General features: G+C 61.9%; 1 protein-coding gene across 3 annotated transcripts in view; it reads right to left on the reverse strand.

Moving 5' to 3' along the window:
• Positions 1-695: 695 nt before the first annotated feature.
• KCNT1 (potassium sodium-activated channel subfamily T member 1) overlaps positions 696-23,588 on the reverse strand; it is a 75,315-nt gene continuing 52,422 nt past the window's right edge. For 2 of the 3 annotated variants that reach the window (XM_026094504.2, XM_026094505.2), the window contains exons 4-32: positions 22,670-22,769; positions 21,328-21,384; positions 21,020-21,068; positions 20,448-20,507; positions 19,843-19,917; positions 19,400-19,483; positions 18,838-18,932; positions 16,762-16,942; positions 15,590-15,754; positions 14,850-14,986; positions 14,601-14,664; positions 14,248-14,356; positions 13,904-14,012; positions 12,738-12,887; positions 12,209-12,447; positions 11,137-11,353; positions 10,708-10,813; positions 10,391-10,563; positions 10,086-10,157; positions 9,550-9,684; positions 9,171-9,282; positions 8,661-8,762; positions 8,328-8,411; positions 7,789-7,917; positions 7,613-7,633; positions 6,756-7,059; positions 4,970-5,032; positions 2,459-2,543; positions 696-2,383 (exon numbers count right to left, since the gene is read on the reverse strand). In XM_026094504.2, coding sequence (XP_025950289.1) covers positions 2,263-2,383; positions 2,459-2,543; positions 4,970-5,032; positions 6,756-7,059; positions 7,613-7,633; positions 7,789-7,917; positions 8,328-8,411; positions 8,661-8,762; positions 9,171-9,282; positions 9,550-9,684; positions 10,086-10,157; positions 10,391-10,563; positions 10,708-10,813; positions 11,137-11,353; positions 12,209-12,447; positions 12,738-12,887; positions 13,904-14,012; positions 14,248-14,356; positions 14,601-14,664; positions 14,850-14,986; positions 15,590-15,754; positions 16,762-16,942; positions 18,838-18,932; positions 19,400-19,483; positions 19,843-19,917; positions 20,448-20,507; positions 21,020-21,068; positions 21,328-21,384; positions 22,670-22,769 — 3,398 coding nt within the window. In that variant the 3' untranslated portion in view covers positions 696-2,262. The remainder of the gene's footprint in view (positions 2,384-2,458; positions 2,544-4,969; positions 5,033-6,755; positions 7,060-7,612; positions 7,634-7,788; positions 7,918-8,327; positions 8,412-8,660; positions 8,763-9,170; positions 9,283-9,549; positions 9,685-10,085; positions 10,158-10,390; positions 10,564-10,707; positions 10,814-11,136; positions 11,354-12,208; positions 12,448-12,737; positions 12,888-13,903; positions 14,013-14,247; positions 14,357-14,600; positions 14,665-14,849; positions 14,987-15,589; positions 15,755-16,761; positions 16,943-18,837; positions 18,933-19,399; positions 19,484-19,842; positions 19,918-20,447; positions 20,508-21,019; positions 21,069-21,327; positions 21,385-22,669; positions 22,770-23,588) is intronic. The other variant, XM_026094507.2, reaches the window with a different exon arrangement.

The raw sequence follows: 23,588 nt of genomic DNA on the forward strand, positions 1-23,588 counted from the left end.
AAGCTGCCTTTACCAGCTGCGGGCACCTGCCACGACCTGGCTGAGCTACAGGCTTGGCTTTGCTTAATTTGGCTTAAAAGCAGGTGTTGCTGCAGGATGCAAACACACACACGCACACGCACGCGCACACACACACACACACACACACACAGAGGCCAGTTTTTGGGGGGCTGGTGGGGGGGGGGGAGGCAAAGGCCTGCCCCGAGCTCCAGCTGTGCGACCCGGGCACGCAGTGCTGCGCACGCTGATGGTGGTTCGTATTCGAACTGCAACTCTGCTCTCCAGTTGCAGCTTTGTTCTGCTGTCACGCTAAAGGAATGACATCATGCTACAGCGGGACTGAAGGGGAAAAAAAAAAAAATCTAAGTCTGAAATCTGGACGTGAGAAATTAAAGCTATTCCCACTGGAAGAGGCATTTCAGAAACCAGCTCGGAGCATCCCGCGCCTCGGCGGGGCCGGCTGAGGGGCCCGGAGCCGACACGAGCCTCGTCCGGCCTCCGCTTTCCCCGGCGAGATCCTGCTTCTCTCCCTGGCGGATGACGGTATTTTGGCATGAACAAGCAGAAGGGAATAAAAGCAGCCTCTGCCTTACCCCAAACAGACGAGAAAGCATCAGCGCTGGCTCTGCTGCCGCCTGCGCTTCACGGCATGGGGGGGGGGGGGGGGGGGGGGGGGGGGGGGGGGGGCCACTGGCTCTTTTACCGGCTCTGCAGGCGCAGCCTTCGGCCTCGCTCCTCACCACCGGCCCTGGCGGGGCGGGAGCTGCCCCCGGGCGTGCGGTGAGAAAGATGGGGAAGGGAAAGGACAAGGAAAGAAAGGACAAGGAGGAAGAAAGGGAAAGGGAGAAGGGAAAGCAAAAGGGGAAAAGGGGAAGGGGAAGGGAAAAGGGGAAGGGAAAGGAGAAGGGAAAGGGAGAAGGGAAAAGGAGGAGAGAAAGAGAAAAGGAAAAGAACAAAAGAGGAAAAGGGAAAAGGGAAAAGGGGAAGGGAAAAGGAAAAGGGAGAAGGAAAGGGAAAAAGGAAAAGAACAAAAGAGGAAAAAGGAAAAGGGAAAGGGGAAAGGGGGAAAAGGGAAAGGAAAAAGGGAAAAGGGAAAAGGGAAAGGGGAAAAGGAAAGGGGGAAAGGAAAAAAGACAAGCCCAAACCCCAATTCCTGAGCCAACAGAAGCCTTCTCCTCTCTCAGCTACATTTGTCTATTTTTTCCTCCCAAACGCCTGCACCGGGCGCCGCAGCACCGGCCCGGGACCACGCAGCCGAGGCGGGAGCCCCGACGGCACCGGCTGCCTGGGCGGCCGGGGGCGGCCAGGGACCTCGGGGGCAAACTCAGCTCCATCAATGGCTTAAAGCTGTGGTTTTAAACAGTTTCTTTTGTAAACAACTTTATTGTGTGTCCGGGCGAAGGGCTGGCCACGGCTAGTGGCAATGAGCCATTCGCCCGGCAGCCGGGCAGGGCCTGGCGGGGCGGCACGGTGCCCTTGTGCTTCACAGGCTTCTCGTTAAAAAAAAAAAAAAAAAAAAAAAATCACATTTAAGTTTTAATATATGAATGTAAAAGTATATAAAGTTACCAGCTCGGTTATTCACCTGGCAGTCAAATAAACCGCTCACACATCGACGTCTTCAAGTGTGCAAAAATAGATGAAAAATACATCTGGTGTTTCCGCTGGAGAAAGTTCCCTGCGGTCCCGCGGGGCGGCCAGCAGCGGTGGCACTGGGACCCCCGGCGGCACCAAGACCTTCCGTGGTGGCACCGGGACCCACGGCTGCACTGGGAGCCTCCATGGCACCAGGACCATCTCTGGTGGCACCAGGACCCTCCGTGGCACCAAGACCTTCCGTGGTGGCACCAAGACCTTTTGCGGTGGCACCAGGACCCTCCATGGCACTGGGACCCACAGCAGCACTGGGACCCCCGGCAGCGGCACCAGGACCCCCAGCAGCACCGGGACCCTCCGCGGGGGCACCAGGACCTCCATGGCACCAGGACCCTCCGCGGGGGCACCAGGACCTCCATGGCACCGGGACCCCCGGCGGTGGAGCGGGGTCCCGGCTCTCCAGGGCCGCCCAGTGCAGCCCGGCGCTTTTCAGGGCCAGCTGCACCCGCAGCCCCGGGAAGGAGCAAAAACCATTTCCAAAGCACCGGTAGCTTCGCGGCAGGCGCCAGGCCGCAGTCCCCGGCGCAGACAGCGATGCCGGTGAGCAGCCACAGCCCATTTCGGGGCGCGGCGCAGCGTCCCCCCCCCAACCCGGGCAGCGGCGGCTCAGAGCTGCGTCTCGTCCCGCGTCTCGGGGCTGCAGGGGCCGAGGCGGGCGCCGGCGCTGCCCTTGCGGCTCTGCCCCTCGTTGGCCACGTGGGCCAGCGGGTCCGAGCGGATCAGGTACCTGCGGGGCAGAGCGGGGGGTCAGCGCGCCCCGGCCGCGGGCAGGGACCCGCACGTCCCCCCCTCGGGTACCTACACGATGTCGTTGAGCTCCAGCCGCGTGTCGGGCGGCGGGTTGATGAGCACGTAGGAGAGCGTGTTCTGGTGGTCGTTCATCTCGTCTGCAAGAGCGGGGCAGGGCGCTGCGACGCGGGGCGGCCGGACACCCCCCCCAAGCGCCCACCCTGGCCCCCCCCCACACCATGCAGCATCCCCAGCCCTTTCCCACCCACCCAAAAAAAAAGGAAAGCCGTCTTACCTGGTTTCAGTGCAAGAAAGGAAACACGTTAGTCTCGACAAACACATGGGCCGGGCAGCGACCACCCCCCAGCGCAGCTACGCCCTTCGCCACCGTCTCCCCCGCTGCCTCGCTGGGTTTCAGCATCATCCAGCAACGGGATTAGGGCAAACGAAGCAGCCCGAGGGAAGGCGCCTTGCAGCGGTCAAGGGGACGCGGCCCGAAATCGCCTGGCACCGGTGGTGGTCCCGGTGCTGCCCGTGCCGCGCGTCCCGGCACCCGGCTGCAGCCCCCCCGGTGTGATGAGCGCACGGGCACCGGCGCGGACCGCGGCACCGGCGGGATGCGGAGCGCGAGGGACGGCAGGGGCGCGGGGCAGCAGGCAGCAAGCGGTGCGCGGGGACCGGCCGGGGCCTCGCTGCAAGGCTCGTCGCTGGGCGCTCGCCGGCCTCGGCACCGCGACCCCCCCAAACGGCAGCCGCGCCGGGGAGACGCTCGCCAGCCCCCAGCTGAAGGGGCTGGATTTGGCCCGTGTGCTCAGCTGGAGCCGCAGCCGGCTGGCTCTGACACACAGCGGCCTCCCTGCACCCCAGCTGCTCCCCCACTGCTGCTGGTGGTCTGGGGTGCACGTGGGTCCATGGTGTCTGGGGGTCAAGGGTGCCTATGGGCCCAGGGTGCACGTGGGTCTGGGGTGCGTGTGGGTCCAGGGTGTGCGTGTAAGTCCAGGGGTGCACGTGGGTCTGGAGTGTGTGGGTCCGTGGCACGTGTGGGTCTGAGGTGCATGTGGGTCTGGGGTGCCCGTGGGTCTGGAGTGTGTGGGTCTGGGGTGCCCGTGGGTCTGGAGGGTGTGTGGGTCCGTGGCACGTGTGGGTCTGAGGTGCGTGTGGGTCTGGGGTGCCCGTGGGTCTGGAGTGTGTGGGTCTGGGGTGCCCGTGGGTCTGGAGGGTGTGTGGGTCCGTGGCACGTGTGGGTCTGAGGTGCATGTGGGTCTGGGGTGCCCGTGGGTCTGGAGTGTGTGGGTCTGGGGTGCCCGTGGGTCTGGAGGGTGTGTGGGTCCGTGGCACGTGTGGGTCTGAGGTGCGTGTGGGTCTGGGGTGCCTGTGGGTCTGGAGTGTGTGGGTCCGTGGCACGTGTGGGTCTGAGGTGCATGTGGGTCTGGGGTGCCCGTGGGTCTGGAGTGTGTGGGTCTGGGGTGCACGTGGGTCTGGAGTGTGTGGGTCCGTGGCATGTGTGGGTCTGGGGTGCGCATGGGTCTGGGGGGTGTGAGTGGGGCTGGGCCATGCATGTTGGACTGGGGCGCATGTGGGTCCAGGGTGCCCGTGGGTCTGGGGCGCAGGGCGGCCCCCCGCTTCTCCCCCATGAAGGTCAGTGTTTCCCCACTGCCCTTGGCCGGGGGGGTCCCGGCCTGGCACCAGCGCCCCACGGGAGCCGGCAACAGCGGCGAGATGCTGCACCGGTGCTGCCCGGCCCCCCCCGGCAGCCGCCGCAGCCCCCACGGCCACTGCAGCTGGACGCCCCCGTGTCGACAGCTTGCTGCAGCCGCCGTGCCCGGCCCTGCCCGCGCGCCCACCGGCCCCGGGGCCGCATCCAGCGCCCAGCCCTGCAGCGAGGCGGGGGGGGGGGCCGTGGAGATGCTGGGCGAGCCCCGGCCCCGCGCACGGCATCGGGGCCCTGCTGCACCCGCCGAGCGCAGCCCTGGACGCCCCGAGCAGCCGGGGGATTCACCGCGCCGGGACGCTCAGCATCGAGGGGCATCTCGATGAGTCGAAACCCCCCCAAAGCGGTGAGGGGGGGCCCTGCCTGGGCGAAGGTGGGCGAGCGCCCGGCTGGCCGTGGGGCTGCCCCAGCCCCAGCTCTCGCTGCGCTTTGGGGCTTCTCCGCCGCAAGCCCAGCCCCTCCCTGCCTGGGGCAGCGGGAGCCGAGGGGGCCGTTCCGCTGCGCCCGCCGCCCCGGCGGGGCTGCAGGGACACGAGCTCTGCTCCCCAGCACGAGACCAAACCCTCCCCAGCAGCCGTTGGCTTTGCAGACCAAAACCAGCCGGCGGAGCAAGGGGCTTTTACGGACCACTGGGATTTCCAGCTAGCAAAGGCTCCGCGAGCTTCTCGCCTCTGTGGCCCTGGGGCACCTCTGCTTTGCGCTACGGTCGCAGGACAGGCTTTTCTTTCTGCCGGCTGCACCCAACGCATCGGTGCTTGGAAGGTGCACAGAGCGAAGGGGAAAACCAGCCAGGGAGTGCGCGGGGCTGCGCCGGGCTGCCCTGGCCCGCTGCACGCCCTGAGTCACGCGGGACTCCCAGGGAAAGGGAATTACCTTGCAAATATCCCAGGTTTACCCGATTCATCACATCACTGGCTGTTAAATTTGCTACATCCTCTACAGAACATACAGGGAAAGGCACAGACATAAACAGAGAGAGAGAGAGAGGTCAGCAAGCCGCGGTCGAGCGAATACCAGGGACGAGCTCCTGCGCTGCAGCGGGGACAGGGGCAGAAGACGGAGGGCGGGAGGGGGGCAGCGAAGCCGAGCCCGTGCTGGCGCAGGTTTGGGCAGGGCTGCTCCGAACGGCAGCGCCCGGAGGTGGCGATTTGGGGCTGGACACCTCAGCCTGGGCTCCGCAGAGGTAACCGCCGTGCCCGAGGCTCCGGACGCGGAGTTCGGGGCTGCGAGACCCCCGGGACAGGGAGGAGAAGCGTTTGGGAGCGGCGAAGCAGGGAGGAGGCTGCCAGCGCGGCCGGGGCCCCACGAGCCGCCGCAGCTCTGCAGGGCACCACGGGGACCGGTGCCGGCTCCGGCGCTGAGCCGCGGCCCCGGGACCCGCTCGGGTTTTCGGCCGTGTGACTTGAACGTGCTCGCGGGAACATCGTCCCAAAGCTGCGACGCACGGAGGGGACGCGGCAAGCCCCAAATCCAGAGGGCCTGGCAGAACGGGCCGGGATTTTCCTGCTTTTATCGGCCAGGGAGGAGCCCCCTTCCCGGGGGGGGGGGGGGGGGAACGAGCCCCTGTGCGCCCTCCAGCTCCAAAGACCCCCCTGCGCTGCCCGCCTTCACCCGTCCGTGTGCCCTCCTTCACGTCTCTGAGTGGCTGCAAAGGACGAGCCAGCATCCGAGGCCAAAAAATCCCCGATTCCTGCAGAAACGTAAAGCGAGGGTCCCGCGGCCGCCACGGCTCCCCGTGCGGGGGCTGCGGCCTGGCGGTCCCCCCGGGCCGGGTCCCCTCCCTCCCTTGCACGAGGCCGGGGCCACCGTGCACGCACACGTCTGTGCCCACGTCTGTGCCGCGAGCGTGCGTGGGTGCAGGGGCCGTGGGGGCACGGCGGGCGGGGGCAGCTCTTCCAGCACGGAGGCAAACAGGCAGCAGCACAGGATGGCTTAAAAGAAAGAACGGAAAGAACAAACAAACAAACGAACAAACCAAGAAAGCCGTGGGCTAAAGACTGCACCGTAACCAGCGGGGGGGCCGCGGGCAGACAGACTCCAGCACCGACAGTCGGTTAGAAAGAACGAAGAGATGCAGCTGCACGGGGGGAGCCTGCGCTGCCGACACCACGACACCACACAGCACCCACTGCACAGCGCGAGAGGCTGGTTTTGCACAGAATGAAGCAAACCCCTCAGCCCTGGAGCTACGGAAACGTTTCCCACGGCAGAATTTGATGAAGGATTGAAATCTCTACGAGGGGGAGGCGGCAGCTCCCAAGGTCGCCCCTCTCCCTGCAGCGCGGGACGGGGCTCTGGGCAGCAACGCTCTGCGCAGGGCCGACCTGGCTGGCGGGCAGCGAGCGAGCGAAACCGCGCGTTGCGACCCGAGGCCCATCGGTGCTCCCCATCCCTCCGCGGGCAGCGGCGAGGGCCATGCCGCAGGCCCCCGCGCCCTGCAACGCACCTCGCTGCCCCGAGGCCCCGGGGGTTCGCGGGCGGGAGGGCTGTCGGCCGCGGGGACCCCTCGGCTTGACCGCGCTACGGCTGCACGAGCGGGGACGAGGCGCCGCTTCGGAGGTGCTCAAAGCGCCTGCCGGGGCCGGGCTTGGCGCGAGGTGACCCGAGCCGCCCGCGCCGGGGACGCGCCGCACGAGGCGGGCGGCGGGCCGGTACTTACCGTAGCCGGTGGTGGGCAAGCCCAGGTGCTTCATGCGGTTCTTGACGAGCTCGGAGAGCTCCTGCCGCTCGGAGCGGCGGTAGAGGCTGAGGCGCTGCTGGCTGATCCACTCGGCCGTCTTGCCGCCGTGCTTGTTGCCCTTCCGGCTCAGGCGGCGAGCCCACTGCATGCTCTTGCGCCGCAGCAGCGGGTGCTCCGACTGGTCGCTGGAGCACGAGTTCCTGTGGTGGCCCGTCTTGATGCCCCAGTGCTCCTTCACGTCCCTGGTGTCCTCGCAGTCCTCCACGTTGATGGAGATCTGTGACTGGAAGGCCGGCGGGTCACGGGGGGGCTTGGGCAGCGCGCTGGGGGCCTCCCGGACCGCGGCACCTTCCCCTGCGGTGGCCCTTGCCTCCCCTTCCCCGGGAACGGCTGCACTTCCACGTCCTGCCAAAACGTCCGCTCCCACCCCTGAGCCACGCGCGCTCCCCTAGCGCATCGTCTCTGTCCCGCTAAAACCATCCGCACAGCAAGTTTGGGATACGAACAACAAACGTAATGCAACGTGGAGAACAGGGGCAGCTGGCATCCGCTGCAACCAGCTTATCCCGTGGCTGCCCAAGGCACGGGGCGGCCGTTGCCTCCCTCCGTGCCGCCACCTCGCTGACGGAGCAACCCCGCCGGCAGGCACCGGTGCCTTAGTGGAGCGGTTTTACCCCAACAACGAGGTGGGTCGCACTTAATTAAACGGCAAATTTCAGCTCCCCAAAGCTGCTTCCTTCGGCTCTTCGGCTGACTCAGCATCAAGCAGCGCTAAAATCCAAAGCAAATTCCCAACCAGCAGCAGAGCTCAAAGGCTGGAGGCAAACGCTGCTCACCTGCGTTCTGATGTCATGAGGCTGCGTTTGGGGGGGAAAAAAAGAAATAACGGTGTCACCACGGGTGCATGAAACCCTGCACCGCCGTTTCGGCAGCGTCACCGGCCTCGACGACGGCGTCTGGGCAGCCCCATGGCGGCCGGGCGCCCTCCTGCTCTGCCGCCCGAGCCGCTCACCTCGGAGGTTGCGAACATGTGCGACTCCGTTCTGTAGATCCCGATGGGGATCTCGGCGCTGGACGAGCAGAGCTTCTGGAAGAGGCGGCCGTACGTCCGGATCCACAGGTCGTCCTCAGTGATTTTCATCTGAGCAAAAAAGGACAAAAACCAGCCATGTTGCGCTGCGCACAGCCCTTTGGGCAGCAGCCTGGTGCTGAAAGCTGCTTCCAGGCTCCCCCAAACCCACCAGTTCCAGACCCCCAAAGAAGCTGGACTCCAGGAGAAGACCGGGGCACCCTCCCGCCCCAGCCGCGGGAGAGGAGGCCGTCGGGGCTCCTGGAGGCCCTGGGATTCCCCGCGTGCAGCGTGGGGGAGCGATGGACCAGCCCCTTCCGCAGAGCTCTGCCTCCTGCCCGGAGGCTACGACAGCTGGCTGCGTCCAGGCGGGAAGAGGGGACGGTCCCTGCCCCGTCTCAGCTCCCAGCTCCGGCCCCTCGGCCGCACCCCACGCGGGGCACCTCAGCGTGCGGGTTTCGACACAGAAACGTGGCACCTACCGCGCAGAGGTAGCCCGAGCCCGGCGTGGTGTCGAGGCCCAGCAGCAGCCTGGTGATGGTGATCATGTAGTCCTTCACGAACGACTGCCGGCAGGCGTTTGCACAAGGAGCCACAGAAAGGATTTGTTCAGCTACTCCCTGGCTCATCCCCAGACGCGAGCTGGCGGCGTGGCTGGCGGCACGGCCTCACCCGCAGCCTGCCCTAACCCCGCGCCCGTCGTGGGGGCAGAGACCTGCCTGGACGCCCTCCCAGCAACGGAAAAAGCCCTGGCAGCTGCTCCCCTTCCCCGTGCCGCCCTTCCCGGGGGACCCGCTCCCCGGCCGCGGGCCCACCTGGTAGAGCAGCGTGTCCAGCATGCTGATGCTGAAGACCCTACCGGCGGCGAAGGGCAGCCGGAACATGAAGGCCAGGTTGGAGCCGTTCTCACGCTCTTTCTGGAGGCGGAAGGGGCGCAGAGGAGGGGTAAGCGCCCCCGGACCGGGGGTTCGGTCACATCCCTCAGTGCGCCTTGAGCAAACCCGCAGCCTTCCCAGCTCGCGGACGTCAGAGCTCCCCTGCTCCTGCTCTGGTTTTGGGGCACTCCCTGCAACATTCCCGACCCAACGGGAGGCCGAACGGCACAACTTCCAGCCACTGAATAAATGCAGAAGTAAATGGAAGGACGCAGACAGCCCAAGGACCAATTGCCCACGCATTTGTTTGCTGCAGGTTGTCTGGGACAGATGCACATTAACTATGGTAGCTGCAGCGTGCAGGAGAGCACAAGACCATGAAGAGCTCTCCATTAATCACTCTTAACACTAACTTTCCAAATGCATGCAAAGAGAAAGGCTTTCTCTCACCTTTTCTAGCTTGGAAAGGGCCAAGGAGTAACTGTCCTTTGCTCTGAACTGCATGAACCTCATGTTGGAGGGGTGGGTCAGCTCCGTGATAATGCTGAGGCTGGGGAAGAGCCTGCAACGGGAAAGAGCCTGTTGTCCGTCCTGCAGCTTGCTCAGAAATGGACGGCTTTAAGCATTTAAAGCTTTGACAGTAGCCTGAGGAAGACCGAAACCATCCTTGTGCCCATGTGAGTTCAGAAATAGGCTGAGGATTAGGCAACCGTTCCCTAGTGCGAGCCCAAATCCCCATCATCACCACCGCCCACCTTCGCCCTTCCTTGCCGTGCTCCCAGGAGAGGCAAGAGCCTGCGACAGAGCCAGCGCCGCGGCCGCGTCTCACCTGAACATGGTCTGGACGTTGACAATCGTCTTTGCGTCTGCCATGTAGTCCTCTTCGGCGCTCATGGTGCTCTCTTTGTCCACCACCACCAGGTTGTCGGCATAGATGATCCCACACTGCAGCAAGCTGTCCAGGCTGGCAGGTCCCAAAGAGAAGAGCGCAGAGTCACCCCCTCGGGAAGGACCCGCGGGAGCAGCCCTCGGCGAGCATGCCGCGGAGACGGGGCCTGGGAAGAGAGCTCCGGAAATCACGGCATCCCGCTCGGCAATCCTCCGGGGAGGAAGGTTAGACCGAGCCCAGGCTACTCTCGCCCACAAGCTCTCCCCCCGCTCCCCTCCCCGAGGGTCAGCTGGCCGGCCCAAGGGCTTGCGGTGCGGTCAGCTCTGCGAGGCAGCTAAGCCGGGGCTCCCCGTGGCACGGGACGGATGAGGGGCGGCAGGCGCCTCTTCCCTGCCCACCGCGGGAACGCGGACGCCGAGCCTGGGGCAAACCCGGCACATTCAGACGGCACCACAAGCAGCAAGAGAAACACCTACTTGTCGATGGTGCCTTCCATGTAGTAAACCATCGGGAAACAACAGATGGCTTCCAGAAAGTGATGCTCTGGCCTGGAAGAAGACCAACAAAAAGCAGGGCAGCTCAGCAAATCTGCGAGAGGCAAAGTGACCCGCACACAAGCTCCCACGAGGGTTCCCGGGCCCATCAGATGACGTGCACCGTACTACAGGCATGGCACTGCCCCTCGGCACCCCGCTCCCCTGTTCCCATGCAGCGTGAAACACCCGGGGGATTACAGGGAAGGGCTTGGTGCAATGGGAAACCTCCACGGAGAAGTACTTGCTTGTTGTCCAGAAGCAATACGATCGGGTTCAGCTCTTTGCGGGACCGATAGTATGCACGGAGGGGGACGATGAAGTTATACAGTCCATTCCCAGCAGTCTCTGCTGAAACTATGATCAGCTTGTTCTTAAACCCGTAGGCCTTGGCATCTTCAAAGCTGTTGTGTTTGCAGCCCTGCGCAGACATCAGAAAGCGCAAGGACTCAGTGCCCAGCTCGCAGCTGCCCGTTCTGACCCTAAAGCTTGGCAATTTGGGACAAGGAGCTGCCCCGCTCCTGGAGGGAGGGAGCTGCCCTCGTCCAGCCCTTCTGCTTCGCACCTTGTCCAACCGCAGGCAGCAGAAAGGCGCTTTCTCGGGTAAAAGGTGGCACAGCGTTGGCGAGCTCCCGATGTACGGCGAGTTTGGCGGGTAGCCTTTCACGTATCTGCAACGGAAAGAAAACCCAGCGGTATAAGGTCACGGAGAGAGTTTTCCGTGCACACAAGAATCGGAGGCTCGGAAACAGCCTCCAAAGCAGCAGAGGCAGGAGTCAAGCCCACCGCAGGCGGATGCTTTGCACAGCTCTCCCACAGCAGTTGGAAATTTTCCAAAATACATATGTTTGTGATCGCAGGGGATGCCCTGCAACGGCATCACTTGTGTTTCTGCATCAGTGGCGCCGGGCTCAGCTTCGCCAGAGCCCAACATCGGCAACGGCCCGCGGCTCTCCGACACGAGGCACAGCCGCGTCGCATCAAGGCAACTCACTCCGCAACCGCCGAGCCCTCCTCGTCCGACTGCGTCATCTCGTCCTCCGACTGGTCGCTGAGCAGGTCGCAGGGCAGCAGGGAGGAGGTATCCGCCAGCTCGAGGACGGGGGCAATGCTGGGCCGCCGGGTGCCCGCGCCGTTCTCGGCCGGCAGCGTCAGCTTGCTGCTGTTGATGGGGCGACACTCAGTGTTTTGCAGGTCCATGGCTACTGTACCTGGGACGGGGAAGGGAGCACAGCGAGGGGCTCGATGAGGCATCGAACGGGACCAGCAAACCGATGGTCACGGTTGGAAACCACAGCCAAGAGCCTCATCTCAGTCTTCATCAAACAGTTGTTTTTAGGTGGCTACAAAAGCTGTGAATTTCACAGCAAACGAAGTGCAGGCGTTCGGCACGCTCACCCCTGTTACCAGCCGAGCAGCTGAATACAGCTGACCTGTCCGTACTTGCACAATTTGTCTCTCTCGTTATACTTTTGAGAAAGGTCCCTCTGAGAACGAGCCACGTAACGAGAACATTGACTAACGCTGTTCAGCACAGCGCTCTGTGGCTCGCTGTGGGATAATCTATGCAAATTAATGCTCCTGAGTATAAATGCATAAATTACTTGCCTGATATATAATCTACTATTGTGGCTCAGCCTCTCCAGACAACCCCCAAATTTGGTCTCCCCAGATACAAGCTGGAAGTAATGACTCATGATATTTTTCATTCGACAAAATGCATCACTTGCCGCAGAGCAAACTCTGCGGTTCATCACGTTATGAATCATAAGCATGATTGAAGATGCGGCCAACAGCATTTATTCTCTAGCCAGCGTTTGGGGATTTATGCAGACAAACACCATTACTGATACTGCTCATTGTGAGCTTTAATAATGGTATTTGGGCTGGCTGAGAGCATCCAAGCTGCAAGGAGCAGAGCCCTGTCTGCGTTGTGCGGCTGGGGAGGCCGCGGCTGGGCTAGACACGGGGCGATGTCCGCAGCAGCCTTCCTCCCCCCAGCCAGAGCCCGGTGCTGCTGGCGCATTTATTCTCCATTTGCCGTGCGGGCGGCTGGCGGCACTCACCCATGCTCGCGATGATGCTGTGCACGGGCAGGCGCGAAGGGCCGTCGTAGGCACCCCTGCCCGCAAAGCCCTTCTTCTTCTGCTTCTCCTCCTGCTTGAAGATGAAGGCAGAGTTCTCCTCCTTGGTGATGTTGATGTAGAAGCAGGTGTCGGACGCGGCCATGATGTGCCGCGGTCCCGGGTTCAGCAGGATGCTCTTGTTCTCCTCCCGCCGGATGCCGATCAAGCAGACGCCGTACCTGGGGCGGGAGCAGCACGTGGGCGTTCGAGGGAAGCCCCGTGAGGAGGCTTGCAGAAAGGCCTCAGAGCACCTTCCAGCTCCCCGCACCGGCCCCAGAAAGCGGGTCCCCACCCAGCCCTGCTCTCCAAGGCAAGGCCAGGGAGGAGCAAGCGTGCTCCGGCCCCCTGCACCCTGCAAAGCCTCTGGAGCCCGAGGTCCTTCCCAGAGCTTTCCACCTCCCCAGCGAGGGCGGTCGGCCCCCGCCGCCACCCCGCCGTGCCCCGCGGCTGCAGACCCACATGCGCTCACTTCTTGTGCGCGTGGAAGGCGGCGTAGGTGAAGCTCTTGCCCTCGTACTCCATGAAGAACTTGCTGTCGCCCATGCGGATGTGGTAGACCTCGTTGCCCGAGCAGCGCCCGTACATCCTCTGCCACTGCTCCGGGGACTCCTGGCCCTCCCTGCAGGCGACACGGCGACCGGGGGCATCACGCCGTGTCCCCCCACCATCCCCAACGCCCACGGCACCGGGCAGGGGGAGGAGATGGGGCCGGGGCCCTGGGTTTCCCCCACCCCAGACCTCCCTCCGGCCACGCCGAGGCTGCGCCACTCCGGGCTCGCTCCTGGATGGAAAACTGGCTGACGGCAGCGTTAATAAGCGATGAAGCTCCATTTTAGACCAACAGCAACGAGATTAGAGCAATGTGTTTCAATAAGCTGTCAGCGTTTCCAGACTAAGGATGATCTCATTTTAATTTCTGATTTTTAAGTACCTTTTTATTTAATGAAAGCTCCCGGTGGGGAGCTGCAGAAGTGGAGCTGAGAGCAAACGTTGGCAAACAGCTCCGAGCGTGGGGCGCAAGCTCTGCTAGGCAGGATGTTTCCGAACTCTTTGGTTTCACGTAACTCAAACTCCAGCAAGTCGTGCTAGGGCCCGAAGGGATCCCCCCCCCCCCCCAGCACGCACTGGGGGGGCCCAGCCACCGCCCGCTGCGCGTCATGTAAACCCGCAGCCCATCATCTGCAGGGGCTGGCTTGGCAGCGGCTGCCCAGGAAGCTTCCCACCAGCCGGGTCATGCCAAAATAAACAAGATATTTTATTCCCGGTCCCTGGAAGGCCAATTCCACAAAAGCAGCCAGGCTCTCCTCTCCGGGCTGCAGCTACCCCAGGGCCGGGAGGAGATGAAACAGGAGGACGGGGCGGTGGTGCTTTCGCACAGGAGCCCCTGAGCTGGCCGACACCGAGATTTCGGGCACATCTGCACTGAGATGCTCCCCTGCAACAGCTGCTTTTGCCCTCGAAGGGCTGCGGTGCTCCCGCGGGTGCTGCGCCCCGGCCCCGTGCCCCCAGCTCGGCTTTCCCGCGTGCCGAGCAGAGGCCGGCGTAGACCAGCCCGAAACCCGGCGGCTGGGGCCCCTCCCATCCCTGGGCGTCCCCCCCCCCCGGGGCAGGGTGCCGGGCCGGCGGGGCACTCACTGTCCGCGGGAGGTGTGCACCAGCAAGGTGACGAGGGTGGAGGTGGCGGGGCAGACGCAGTTCAAGGCCAGCATGGCGTATTTGCACTCCTCCTCGCAGACGACGTGATCTGCAACGAGGCGGGAGGCGGATGCAGCCGGCAGGGCAGGGCAGCCGCAGCTGGACGCGGCTCCCGTCTCCCAGCGGTGCCGGGGGGCTTCCAGCCGGTGAAAAGCCCCTCCGCGAACAGCGTGCGGGGAACGACGCGAACCGGGTTAATGCAGAGAGGAAAAAGGAGGCGCGCGGGGTGGAAACCTGCCGAGCGAACGCGGCCCCGTCCAGGCCCCCGCAGCCCCGGCGCTCACCAGCAAACTTGACGTGAAACTTGTTCTCCGGCTTCAGGATCTGAACGTAGAGAGGACAGTTTGGAGCAAAATCTTTCACGGCCCAAGCTCTCAAGATGGTCTGATGGTCCTAAGGAAAGGGGAAAGCAAGACCTGCAACCTGACAGCTTGTTTTTCCCAGGACTGAGGCTGACTCTAACGCAGCCCTGCCGCCACGGAGAGAGATGCCAGCAAGGTGTCTCGAACCCCCCCTTCCCGCTGGCAGCCGTGGGGAAAACCGCCCTCGCCCGCTCCCCAAACCCAGCACCGGCACGAAACCGTGACTTCTTAAAAGAGAAAATCTCCGACCGTCCGATAGCCCGGCACCGCCTTACCGCGGCCGTGCGGTCCACCTCGTTTCGGCTGCTGAGGATGAAACAGGCTTCTCCGTTGTCCATCCTGCAAACACAGAGCAGTGACCCCGGGAAGGGCGCGGAGCCAGCGCGGCAGCCCGCACCCCGGCCAGCGGCACTCCGTGGGGACTCCCACCCCTCCCTTCGGCTCCGGGGCTTCCCGACTTTGCTGGCCTGGCGCAGGTGCCAGACGCCAGCGCGGGCAGGCTGACGGCACGCCGCTTGGCTCACTTGGCTCTCATGAGGTCCTGGTCCTTCAGCGCCGAGCCCTGGAGGTAGATCACTCGCTGCGACCACAGGGGAATCTGAAGGACCCGCCGCACCTGGATATCCATCTCTGTTGGACAAAGTATCACCACGTAGTAATCCTGAAAGAGAGAGGCTGGCGTTGGTCGGCCCCGCGGGCAGTGCCTTGCACGCCGGCCCGGATGAGCTGAGACTCAGCGTTTTGCTGCCTGAGCAAGCAGGTCCTCCACGGCTGTTGGTACTCGCTCCTAGTGCCATGATACCACCTGCGCCTGCTCTAGGGTCATGCAAGGGTCTTGCAAAACGCACCACTGTCTTCTCCTCCCCGTCCTGCACAACAAATCCAGGGCAGGCACGTCTGACTACCGAGGTACAAGAGCTGCACAGCCACAGCTAAGCTGAACCGCTTGCAATTAGAGAAGTGAACAGGACTGTGTAGACTGAACGCATGGAATCCAGGTGGAGCGATGGTAATGAAGTGTATGTTGATTTTGGAATGAAACGCAAATCCAAAATGCATCTGCGATGCTCTTGTCCCGGGGAGCCTGCAAGGTACCGGCATTTGCTGGGAGATCACTCAGTACGTGAGGATATTCCAGTCAGGGCTGGGTAAATCCCAGTGAGACTCAGCAGTTACGCGTTCTGCTTAGACAGTCTGTCTAGGCTCCCTGCGTGCGCTCACGCAGCAGCGAGAGGCGCGTGGCAGAGCGGCGGCCGGGCCCTACCTGCAGGCGCGGATGGGCGTAGAACTCGTTGAGGAAGTCCATGAGGAGATCGATCTTGAGCGAGCTGACACACAGCACCACGTGCTTCTCCGTCTGGGCACGGTGGCGGCTGTAGTTCCCCCCCGATTTCTGCCGCTCCATCCACAGGTACACGAGCTCCTCGAACTGCAAACAAAGGCAGAGCGCTTGTTTGCCGGGAGGCGGGGAGCACCTGCGGCGCCCGGTCCTCGCAGCGGCAACGGCAACGGCAACGGCTGCTTCTCGTTCCGGGAGTTTTAACACTTTACGGATTCGGGAACGGCAGCAGCAGCTGCGGAGGAAGGAAGAGCGGGTGATTACATGCCAGAACACCAACGGCTGAGACGCAGGCAGGTGCCTGGCATGCAGAAGTGTGCGGGTGTGCAAGTACCGGCAGGTACACGGGTGGGCAACGCACACACCCACCACGGGGCACGTGCCAACACTGCCTGGGAAAGGCTTTCCAGGGAACACTGAAGGACAAACGGACACAGGGGTGCAAGTGCACAGGCCTGCATGGACAGCAGGCTTCACACGCCACTGGTGAGTCCCCACGGTGGTCTGTCTTTCGGCCAGCCATCTTTCCAACACGGTCACCCCAACCCGGCCACCGACCGCCACAGCTCCTGCTCGACCTGGCAACTGGTTGCTCTTCCAGGGGATTGTGAACAAGATAGAGCCTGATAAAATACACACACAGCTCCAGGCACCAGCTTTTGGCTTGTTCTTTTGAAGGACAGCAAGAAACAGGCTGTTGCTGTCAAGTCCCATCAGAAGCCTTTCCCAAGGAGGCCTCCTCGGTCCTTCAGCCGATGTCCAGGTGGAAAGGGAACGCTCAGGGTTGCTGCTCTGTCCTTGCCATGGCCAGGACTGGCAGCAAGGCTTTGTTTTCTCCCAAACGCCGTACATCAACCACCAGGGCTCAACTGTGCCGTGACAGATTTTCGACACAGTGAAAATTAAATCTCCTCGGTGGCATGGCTGAGCTTGCCTCTGTCTCCTCTGCGTTTCACCGACTCTGGCTGCTAATCACAGCCTCAGGCAGCTGGAAAGCTCTCTGCGGCCAAAGCCGCACGTGAGCCGTGCCGCCACGTATGTCGCTGTGTCTAGCGCGAGCTCTACAGCCCTGCGCTCCCGCAGCCGGCAGGTCTCACCTGGAGGGGCAGCACGACAAGGGCGACGCAGATCATTATAACGACCAGGAGCTGGGAAGGCCAGATCTTCGGTGTCACGTCTCCGTAGCCCACAGTGGAAAAGGTGACGATGCAGAAATAGAAGGACTTGAAAAGGGAGAGCTTCTCTCCTGCTCTTTCTAAATGCTGGATGCCGCAGGTCCTGGAGGAGGAAAGCACGTGTCACTTCACCCTCTGTACAGCCCTCCTGGAAGCATGAGCTCCCCAGCCCTTGGGACACGCAGTGCGCCCTTAACTCCCACTGAGGCCAACGGGGAACCTAGAAGGTGACTTGCACCTATTTCCTTGGAAGAAATTCATCCGTAACACATGGTCAGCCTCAGCAGTGGAGTTACATCACCAGCAAAAAATGACCCAAATTATGGCACTTACAGATTAAAGAGTTAGGCTTAGCTGCTCACCAAAATACTACCAGAAAGTCTAGGTCCTGGCTCCTTCACAATGAAGCCACGTCACGAACAGCATGCCAAACATCACCTGGTGTCTGACTTGGCTGATTAACTGAGTATTGCGAAAAAACAAAACAAGGACGCAGCCAACCATCCCAGTCGGCTTCTGGAGGGACTCAGCCTACACGAAGGGCTCTGGCTTCCAGGCCTGAGGCCCTTCAGCAAGCGGGAGGCAGGTAGTGTCTTTCGCTCCTGACTGCGTGCTGCTCCCTTTTCAAACCAGCGTTGCGGAGCCTCCTCGACCGGGCAGCCGCGGTAACCTGACAGACTGGCAGTTTCAAAGGCATCTTGCTGAACAGACGTGTCACATAAGTAGTCTTGGAACTGAATCTAGGCCTGCCACAAAGGCCAAGAAAACCCATCTACAGCCACAGCGGGCAGGAGGTGCTACGGGCAAAGGGTACTGACGAGCTCAGAAATCACATTAGCCTTTAATACGAGAAGATTGTCCGTATTGTCAGCGACTCATGAGCCCAAAAGCTCCATCTCCTCTCCTTTCAGCAGGTTAATTGGCACGCTGCGCTCCAGTCCAGACCGAGGGAGCCGCGGGAGCGTTCAGGAAGCCCAGTTCAGAGCTGAGCACCCAGGGATGAGAAGGACGCCTTTTCGAAACCATGCCCTTGCTGTTTGCAGGGCGCAGGGTAAAGGGCCCAGTTAATTAGCAGCAGCCCCAGCGGCCTGTTACACAAATGAATTCAGCAACCATGGCAACTTCTTACGGAGAACAGCGCATTCAGAGCCAGGAGTGCGACGGGCCTTGATGAATGAGCCATTGCGGCCGAAGTGGTGTCCAAACCCGTGTCCCATTCGGAAGTTATTGGCTTTGCCCTTGACTCTGTGGCAATTACTGCCCTGCTCTGAGACTCCTACTTTATACAAGCTATCTCCCTCAGACAACTCCCTCATCCCGACATGCTCCAGTTAAAAAGTTTCTGTTAAAATCACGTAATTAGAGACGGTAATTAGCTTCTAAAACAGGATTTGATCTTCCTAGTGTTAAATGTTCTGGGAAACAAAGCAAGGTAAGGAGAAGCTCTGAGTCAGCGTCTGCTGCGCGGCGGCGGCAGCGGCGTGCGGGAGTCAGACCTGCTGCAGGGCTGGAGGCCGTTCCCGGTGACGCAGCTCTGCCCAAGTCAAAGCCGACGTGCAGGCATTGAGCTCCTGGGGCCTGGTTACGGCGGACAAAGTGGGAGTCCTCCGGACTTCAAAACTCTCACTCAGCTCGGTGGGACCAGGACTGGTCCCGTTAGTGAAGGGGGGACAGCAAAGACCTGCAAGTTCGCTCTGATCGACAGCGCTAAAGTTGGGCTTTTCTTATCACATACAAACCACCAGGTTAAATGATCAGGCTAGAAGACAGTGCTCAGAGTCACAGCTTCCCAAATCACCTGTCACCCCCCTGGGGCACCATCCCTGCGCGGCTGGGGTCATCTCCCCGGGCTTGGCCGCATGAGCTGCCCCACGGAGCCCCCAGCAGCCTGGGGGCCTCCCTGTCCCTCCAATCCCTGCTCCGTGTTTCAAAGCACCGACGTCCTGGAATGAACGCGTGGGAGGAAGGTGGTTTAGCGACACAAAGAGCAACACCTACCCCGTGAAGACGAGACACAGCAGCGTGCAGATGAGAATGAGCACTTGGTTAAACATTGCAGACTGGGTCCTTTGTATGGCTCGGTGCAGGTCGTTCTGGAAGAAAGGAGGGAATGTCACCAGGTCTCACCAGCTAAGAGGAGCTGTGGGCACAGCGCTCTGCAGAGCACTCCCTGCAGCCTTGCTGGCTCCAGCAGTGCAGCAGAGGCCAGAATTTGGCTCTTTAAAAAGAGGGTGGGTTTGTGTAAGGAGCAGCACCGGTTCACGCCAGCCCACGTCCGGGACGCTGCGGGGAGCAGGCCTGTGCACGAGCTGCGGGAGACAGCTCAGGACACGAACGTGGGAACGGGGGAAGTGTCTCTGGTCCCATTCTGTCATCACATCCCAGAGACCACCAGACTGGTCCCAGCACAGAGCCCACAGAGTCCTGGAGGTGACAGAGCTGCGACACCAGCGTAACCGCAAAGCGGGGCACTGCTGGGGATTTCTGCAGTCTTCCATTGCAAAATTTATATTGCAAAAAAGGCCGGAATGAAAGGGATGGGATATGTTTGGTTACTTACTATCATGTTTTCCAGGGCGTACTTGGCAAGCCAGCAGTTCAGGAAAACGGGAATGAATAAATTCCTTAAAGGAGGCCAGAATATCTACAAAAGCAAGAGTTACTCACAGGTTGACTTGAAAAACTTAAGAAAAAACAGTGTTCTTTATCAAGAAAGATAGAAACATATCAGTTAGAGGTTCATTTCCAAAAAGCCCCTGGTCTCTGCAGAGGTCGCCACTGAAAGCTGACATCGCTCCCTTGACTGCAGTGGAGCAGCTGAAAATGGAGGATGTTTTTGGGCTTACACTCCAGAGAAAGCATTATGTTGAAAAACACGGAAGCAAAAATTCCTTGCCAGCTTTCAATACTTGGCCAGACATCCCTTTTTCTGTATTTCACCATTAAAACTGCAGTACGTACTAAACTTAAGGCTGCTTTAAAACGTCAACAGCGACTACTCACCGTGATAATAAAGGGCACCGTGTTGATCATTTCAAGGATGAATGAAATGCGAAAAATCTGTTCCCAGATGTTCCCCTGCAGAATTAAATAAAAAGCGTTAACTGAGTCAGCTTCAAAATATGCTAGAGGGCAATTGAGAAGGTCCCATTCAGAGCAGCCAGGAAGATGCTGCCGTCGGCCTGGGGAAGGCAGAGGTGACGCTGGTGACAGACCGCGGGAACCAGCCAGCCTCCGGATCCGGGCCTTGAACCTCTGGAAATTCGGAGTGCTTCAACCTAGGGGCCCTTTTTTGGCCTGCTACAAAGCCCAGCGAGCCACTGCAAAACGTAGTCCTGGTCTGAATGTCAAGCGAAGCGATAAAAGAAGAGAACTGCAAGCTCAGCTCTGCCTGTGAGTCCCACGATAGCGCCGGGGGGGATAAGAAAGCAAAGCAGGGTCGTGGCTATCTGCAAGACGCCGCTGGGGCTGACATCCCCCGGGGACACCATCCCTCTCCGGCGGCTCTGGAGCGCGCGCGGATGGCAGGATGCTCCCGGCAGCCGGAGCGCAGCAGCACGAGTCCACCCGGGCGGCGGGAGCCGGACCGCAGCCGACGGGGCGCTCACCTTGTAGCTGAGATAGATGAGCAGCATGGTCTCCAGGAAGCTGATCAGAGCGATGCTGACCTGCGGGAGAGACAGGCCGACGCTACCGAGGGGCCGCTCGCTGCCTCGTCCCCCCCGCCGGCACCTTCCTCCTCCTCTGCACCGAGGAGCCTGCGAGCGCCGCAGGCTCAGGCCCATTCGTGCAGTTTTTCTGCAACCGTTTGACTTAGAAACGTGAACTTCTGCTATGTGCAAGCAACAGATGTCGAGGCCACCCCAAAGAGCCCGGAAACCGGGATTCCCGTCCCTCCGGAGGGAGCTGCCCTGCCTGCAAACAGCCCGTTACCGGCAGCGCCGCGTCGCGCAGGGCTGGGGGCAGCCGCCACCGCAGCAGCGTGTGCGAAAGGGGCAATTTTAGTGGCTGTAGAGCGACTCTGAGCTAAACCCCGGCTCCAGGAGCACGAGGGGAGTCTGACCAAGAGCCCCGATCCTGGCGTGACCGTATAGATGCATCACGCAGAGCGTCGCCCCGTATCGCACAAACCGCGTCTGCCGTGCCGCCGCCGGACGGTGCCCGAGGCGCGGACGCCCACCTGCACGGCCCACAGCGGCGTTTTCCTATCCACCCAGAAGATGTGGGACCTGCAAAGAAAACCCACAGCGGGTCTACGCTGCAGCCTCGTCCGCGGAGCCCTCCCCGCGCGGGGAACACAGGCTGGTCCTCGCCGACGTCCCCAACGCGGCATTGCTGGTGGCCGAGCGCGGTCCACCCCGACGCAGCGGTACGGCAGCGCTGCGACCGCTCGGCCCCGGCGGCTCTTGGAGCGAGGTGCCGGGCACCCGCAGCCCCCCCGTCCCGACCCCCCAGTGCCGCGTTGGAGCGGGCGCCGCGGCCACTCACCAGTTGATGTTGGTGGACTGGTTGAAGAGCGTGTAATTCTGCTTCTCGCATTCCCAGCTGGGCGAGAGAAAGGCAAGGCAGGGCAGTGAGGCAGGCGGAGGGGCGAAGGGGGCCGGCTTTGCCCCCCTGCCAACCCTCGCCGGGGCTGGGGCTCGTCCTGCTCCCTGCGGTCTCCAGAGGCTGCAGGAGCCCAGCGCACCGCGACGCCCTGGGACATCGGACTGCCAAGAATGAGCCCCAGCAGCACGTTTCATCATGCACCGCTATTTTTTTGGGTGCTGATCTCCGGCGAGGGGCCGGTACGGGGCTCCCCGGGCACACCGAGCTGCCACAGCCACCCCCGAGGCGGCAACAAGAGGAGGCTGCAATTAGCAGAAGCTACTGAGATGCAGCTTCTAGGACAGAACCAGCCACCCTCCAAGCCGGGTGATGCGCAGGGAGGCAGGCGGAGCGCCCCGGGGCCCCGCTGGACGGGCGAGGGACGCGTCCCTCTGCCCCGCACCCGCCTCGTCCCCGTGCGCCCCCCGAAGCCACCGCTTCCCCCCAGCCAGCGGACCTGGGCCGTGCTCAACCTTTCGGGGACGCGCCTCTGCGTCACGCCTAACTCGCACGGGTCTGAAACAACTTTTGGAGGCTGCAGATGCACTTGGCAGCCGGCAGCCTTCCCACGGAGAAAATCAAAATGCTAATTCCCTCACAGAGCCCGAGCTCATGCGGAAAAAAAATGCATATGTGAGATAAACAAGGCAAGGACATGTTAAAAATAGGCTCAGGCTGAAACCCGGAGCAAAGCTGATGTATGTGATCATCTGTCACCTCGGGGAGCTAAACGGCAAAAATGGGTTTCCTTCCCGAATGCTTAAACGGGATTGAGCCTAAGTGTCTTCAAGGGCATCAGCACTCAGAAAATACTTCTTTGGTGATGCACCGAGAGCGGGAGCGCGTGCCGGTGTCGGAAGGCGATGGGAAGCCAGCGGGATGGTAATTTTAAGGCTTCAGGCACAACGTTCTTGCAGCCACCAAGCTGGGGCGCGAGCTGTGGCCGCAGACCTCGGGAAGAGCTCGCTTTGGAGCTAACCGATGAGATTTTTTGGATGGCTTTTCCGGGCTGAAGGACAGCCGAGCCCCACTGCAAGTGTGACAGATTTGGGCAACACTTGGGGAGGAACCGTGAGCTTGAACTCCTCCACCAGCTTTACCCACGCGTGTTGTGCGGGGTTAGCGACCGCGCGAAATCTCACTTGGGAAACGTGGGAAATGCATGGAAAAACGAGAGCAAGGAGGAACCACGTAAGAAGGAGAGAGCTGCCCGGAGCCCCTGGGATGGCGGTGCAGGACCTACCAGCCCACGCCCTCCTCGGGGTTGTCGAGCAGCACGCGGACGATGTACAGCAGGCAGGTGAGCAGCTTCAGAGAGAAGTTGAACAGCCGGATCCTGAGGCCTGCGGGGGAGAGGAGGGGGCTAGCAGGGTGCTGTGTCCCCCAGCCCAGCCCCGGCCCCAGCACTGTCCCCGCTGGCGGGGGAATCTCCGCGTGCTGATGCCCAACGCTGTGAACCGTGTGCCGCCAAGCCGATGAGTTGCTTTCGTTACTTGCAAACTCAGACGGGCTCCGGCCGCCCCGCGGGCTGCTGCGCCTGCAGCCCACCGGTCCCCGCGTCACCCGCGTCGATGAGCCGCCGCTCGGCTCCCGGGGCGGCCAGGGTGCTGCGAGCAGGAACGGGCTCGAAACCCTCCCCGAATCCAGGCGAGCAAAGCAGACCAGCCGCAGCCCGCAGCAACGGTGCTGCCCACCCTGCCTGGGGCCGGACACCCCGGAGAAAACCCGGGTACCGAAACCAGTGATAGTGAGTCAGCTCCTTGCCGGCCCCAACAGACGTGAGCAGCAAACGAGGGAGCTGCTGGATTTTATCCCCCTCCTTAGCCAGCATCCACTAAAGAGCCTGGGACAAGCCAGGTTCGGCCCTTGCTGCTTGCTGCACGGCCGAGCAGCTTGCAAAGGATGGACGGCAACTAAAAGCAGCGGCTCTCTCGGTCTCCCTCCCTTGCTGGTTCCCTGGGTTATTAAGTTACAAGTGAGAAATTCATCACATTTGCATTAAAAACTTCCCCCGCAAGCATCCTCTTGTGCCATGCTCGGGCTTTTTAACAAGCCCAGAAAACGCAAATTTATAGATGCACGGGCAGATTCGCTCCAGGCGGTTGATGCGCGGCGGAGGCTGAGCCCCGCGGCCCAGCACCGCTGGAAAGGGCTGGGCACCA

This window comes from Dromaius novaehollandiae, chromosome 20 (assembly GCF_036370855.1).
Source record: "Dromaius novaehollandiae isolate bDroNov1 chromosome 20, bDroNov1.hap1, whole genome shotgun sequence".
NCBI lineage: Eukaryota > Metazoa > Chordata > Aves > Casuariiformes > Dromaiidae > Dromaius > Dromaius novaehollandiae.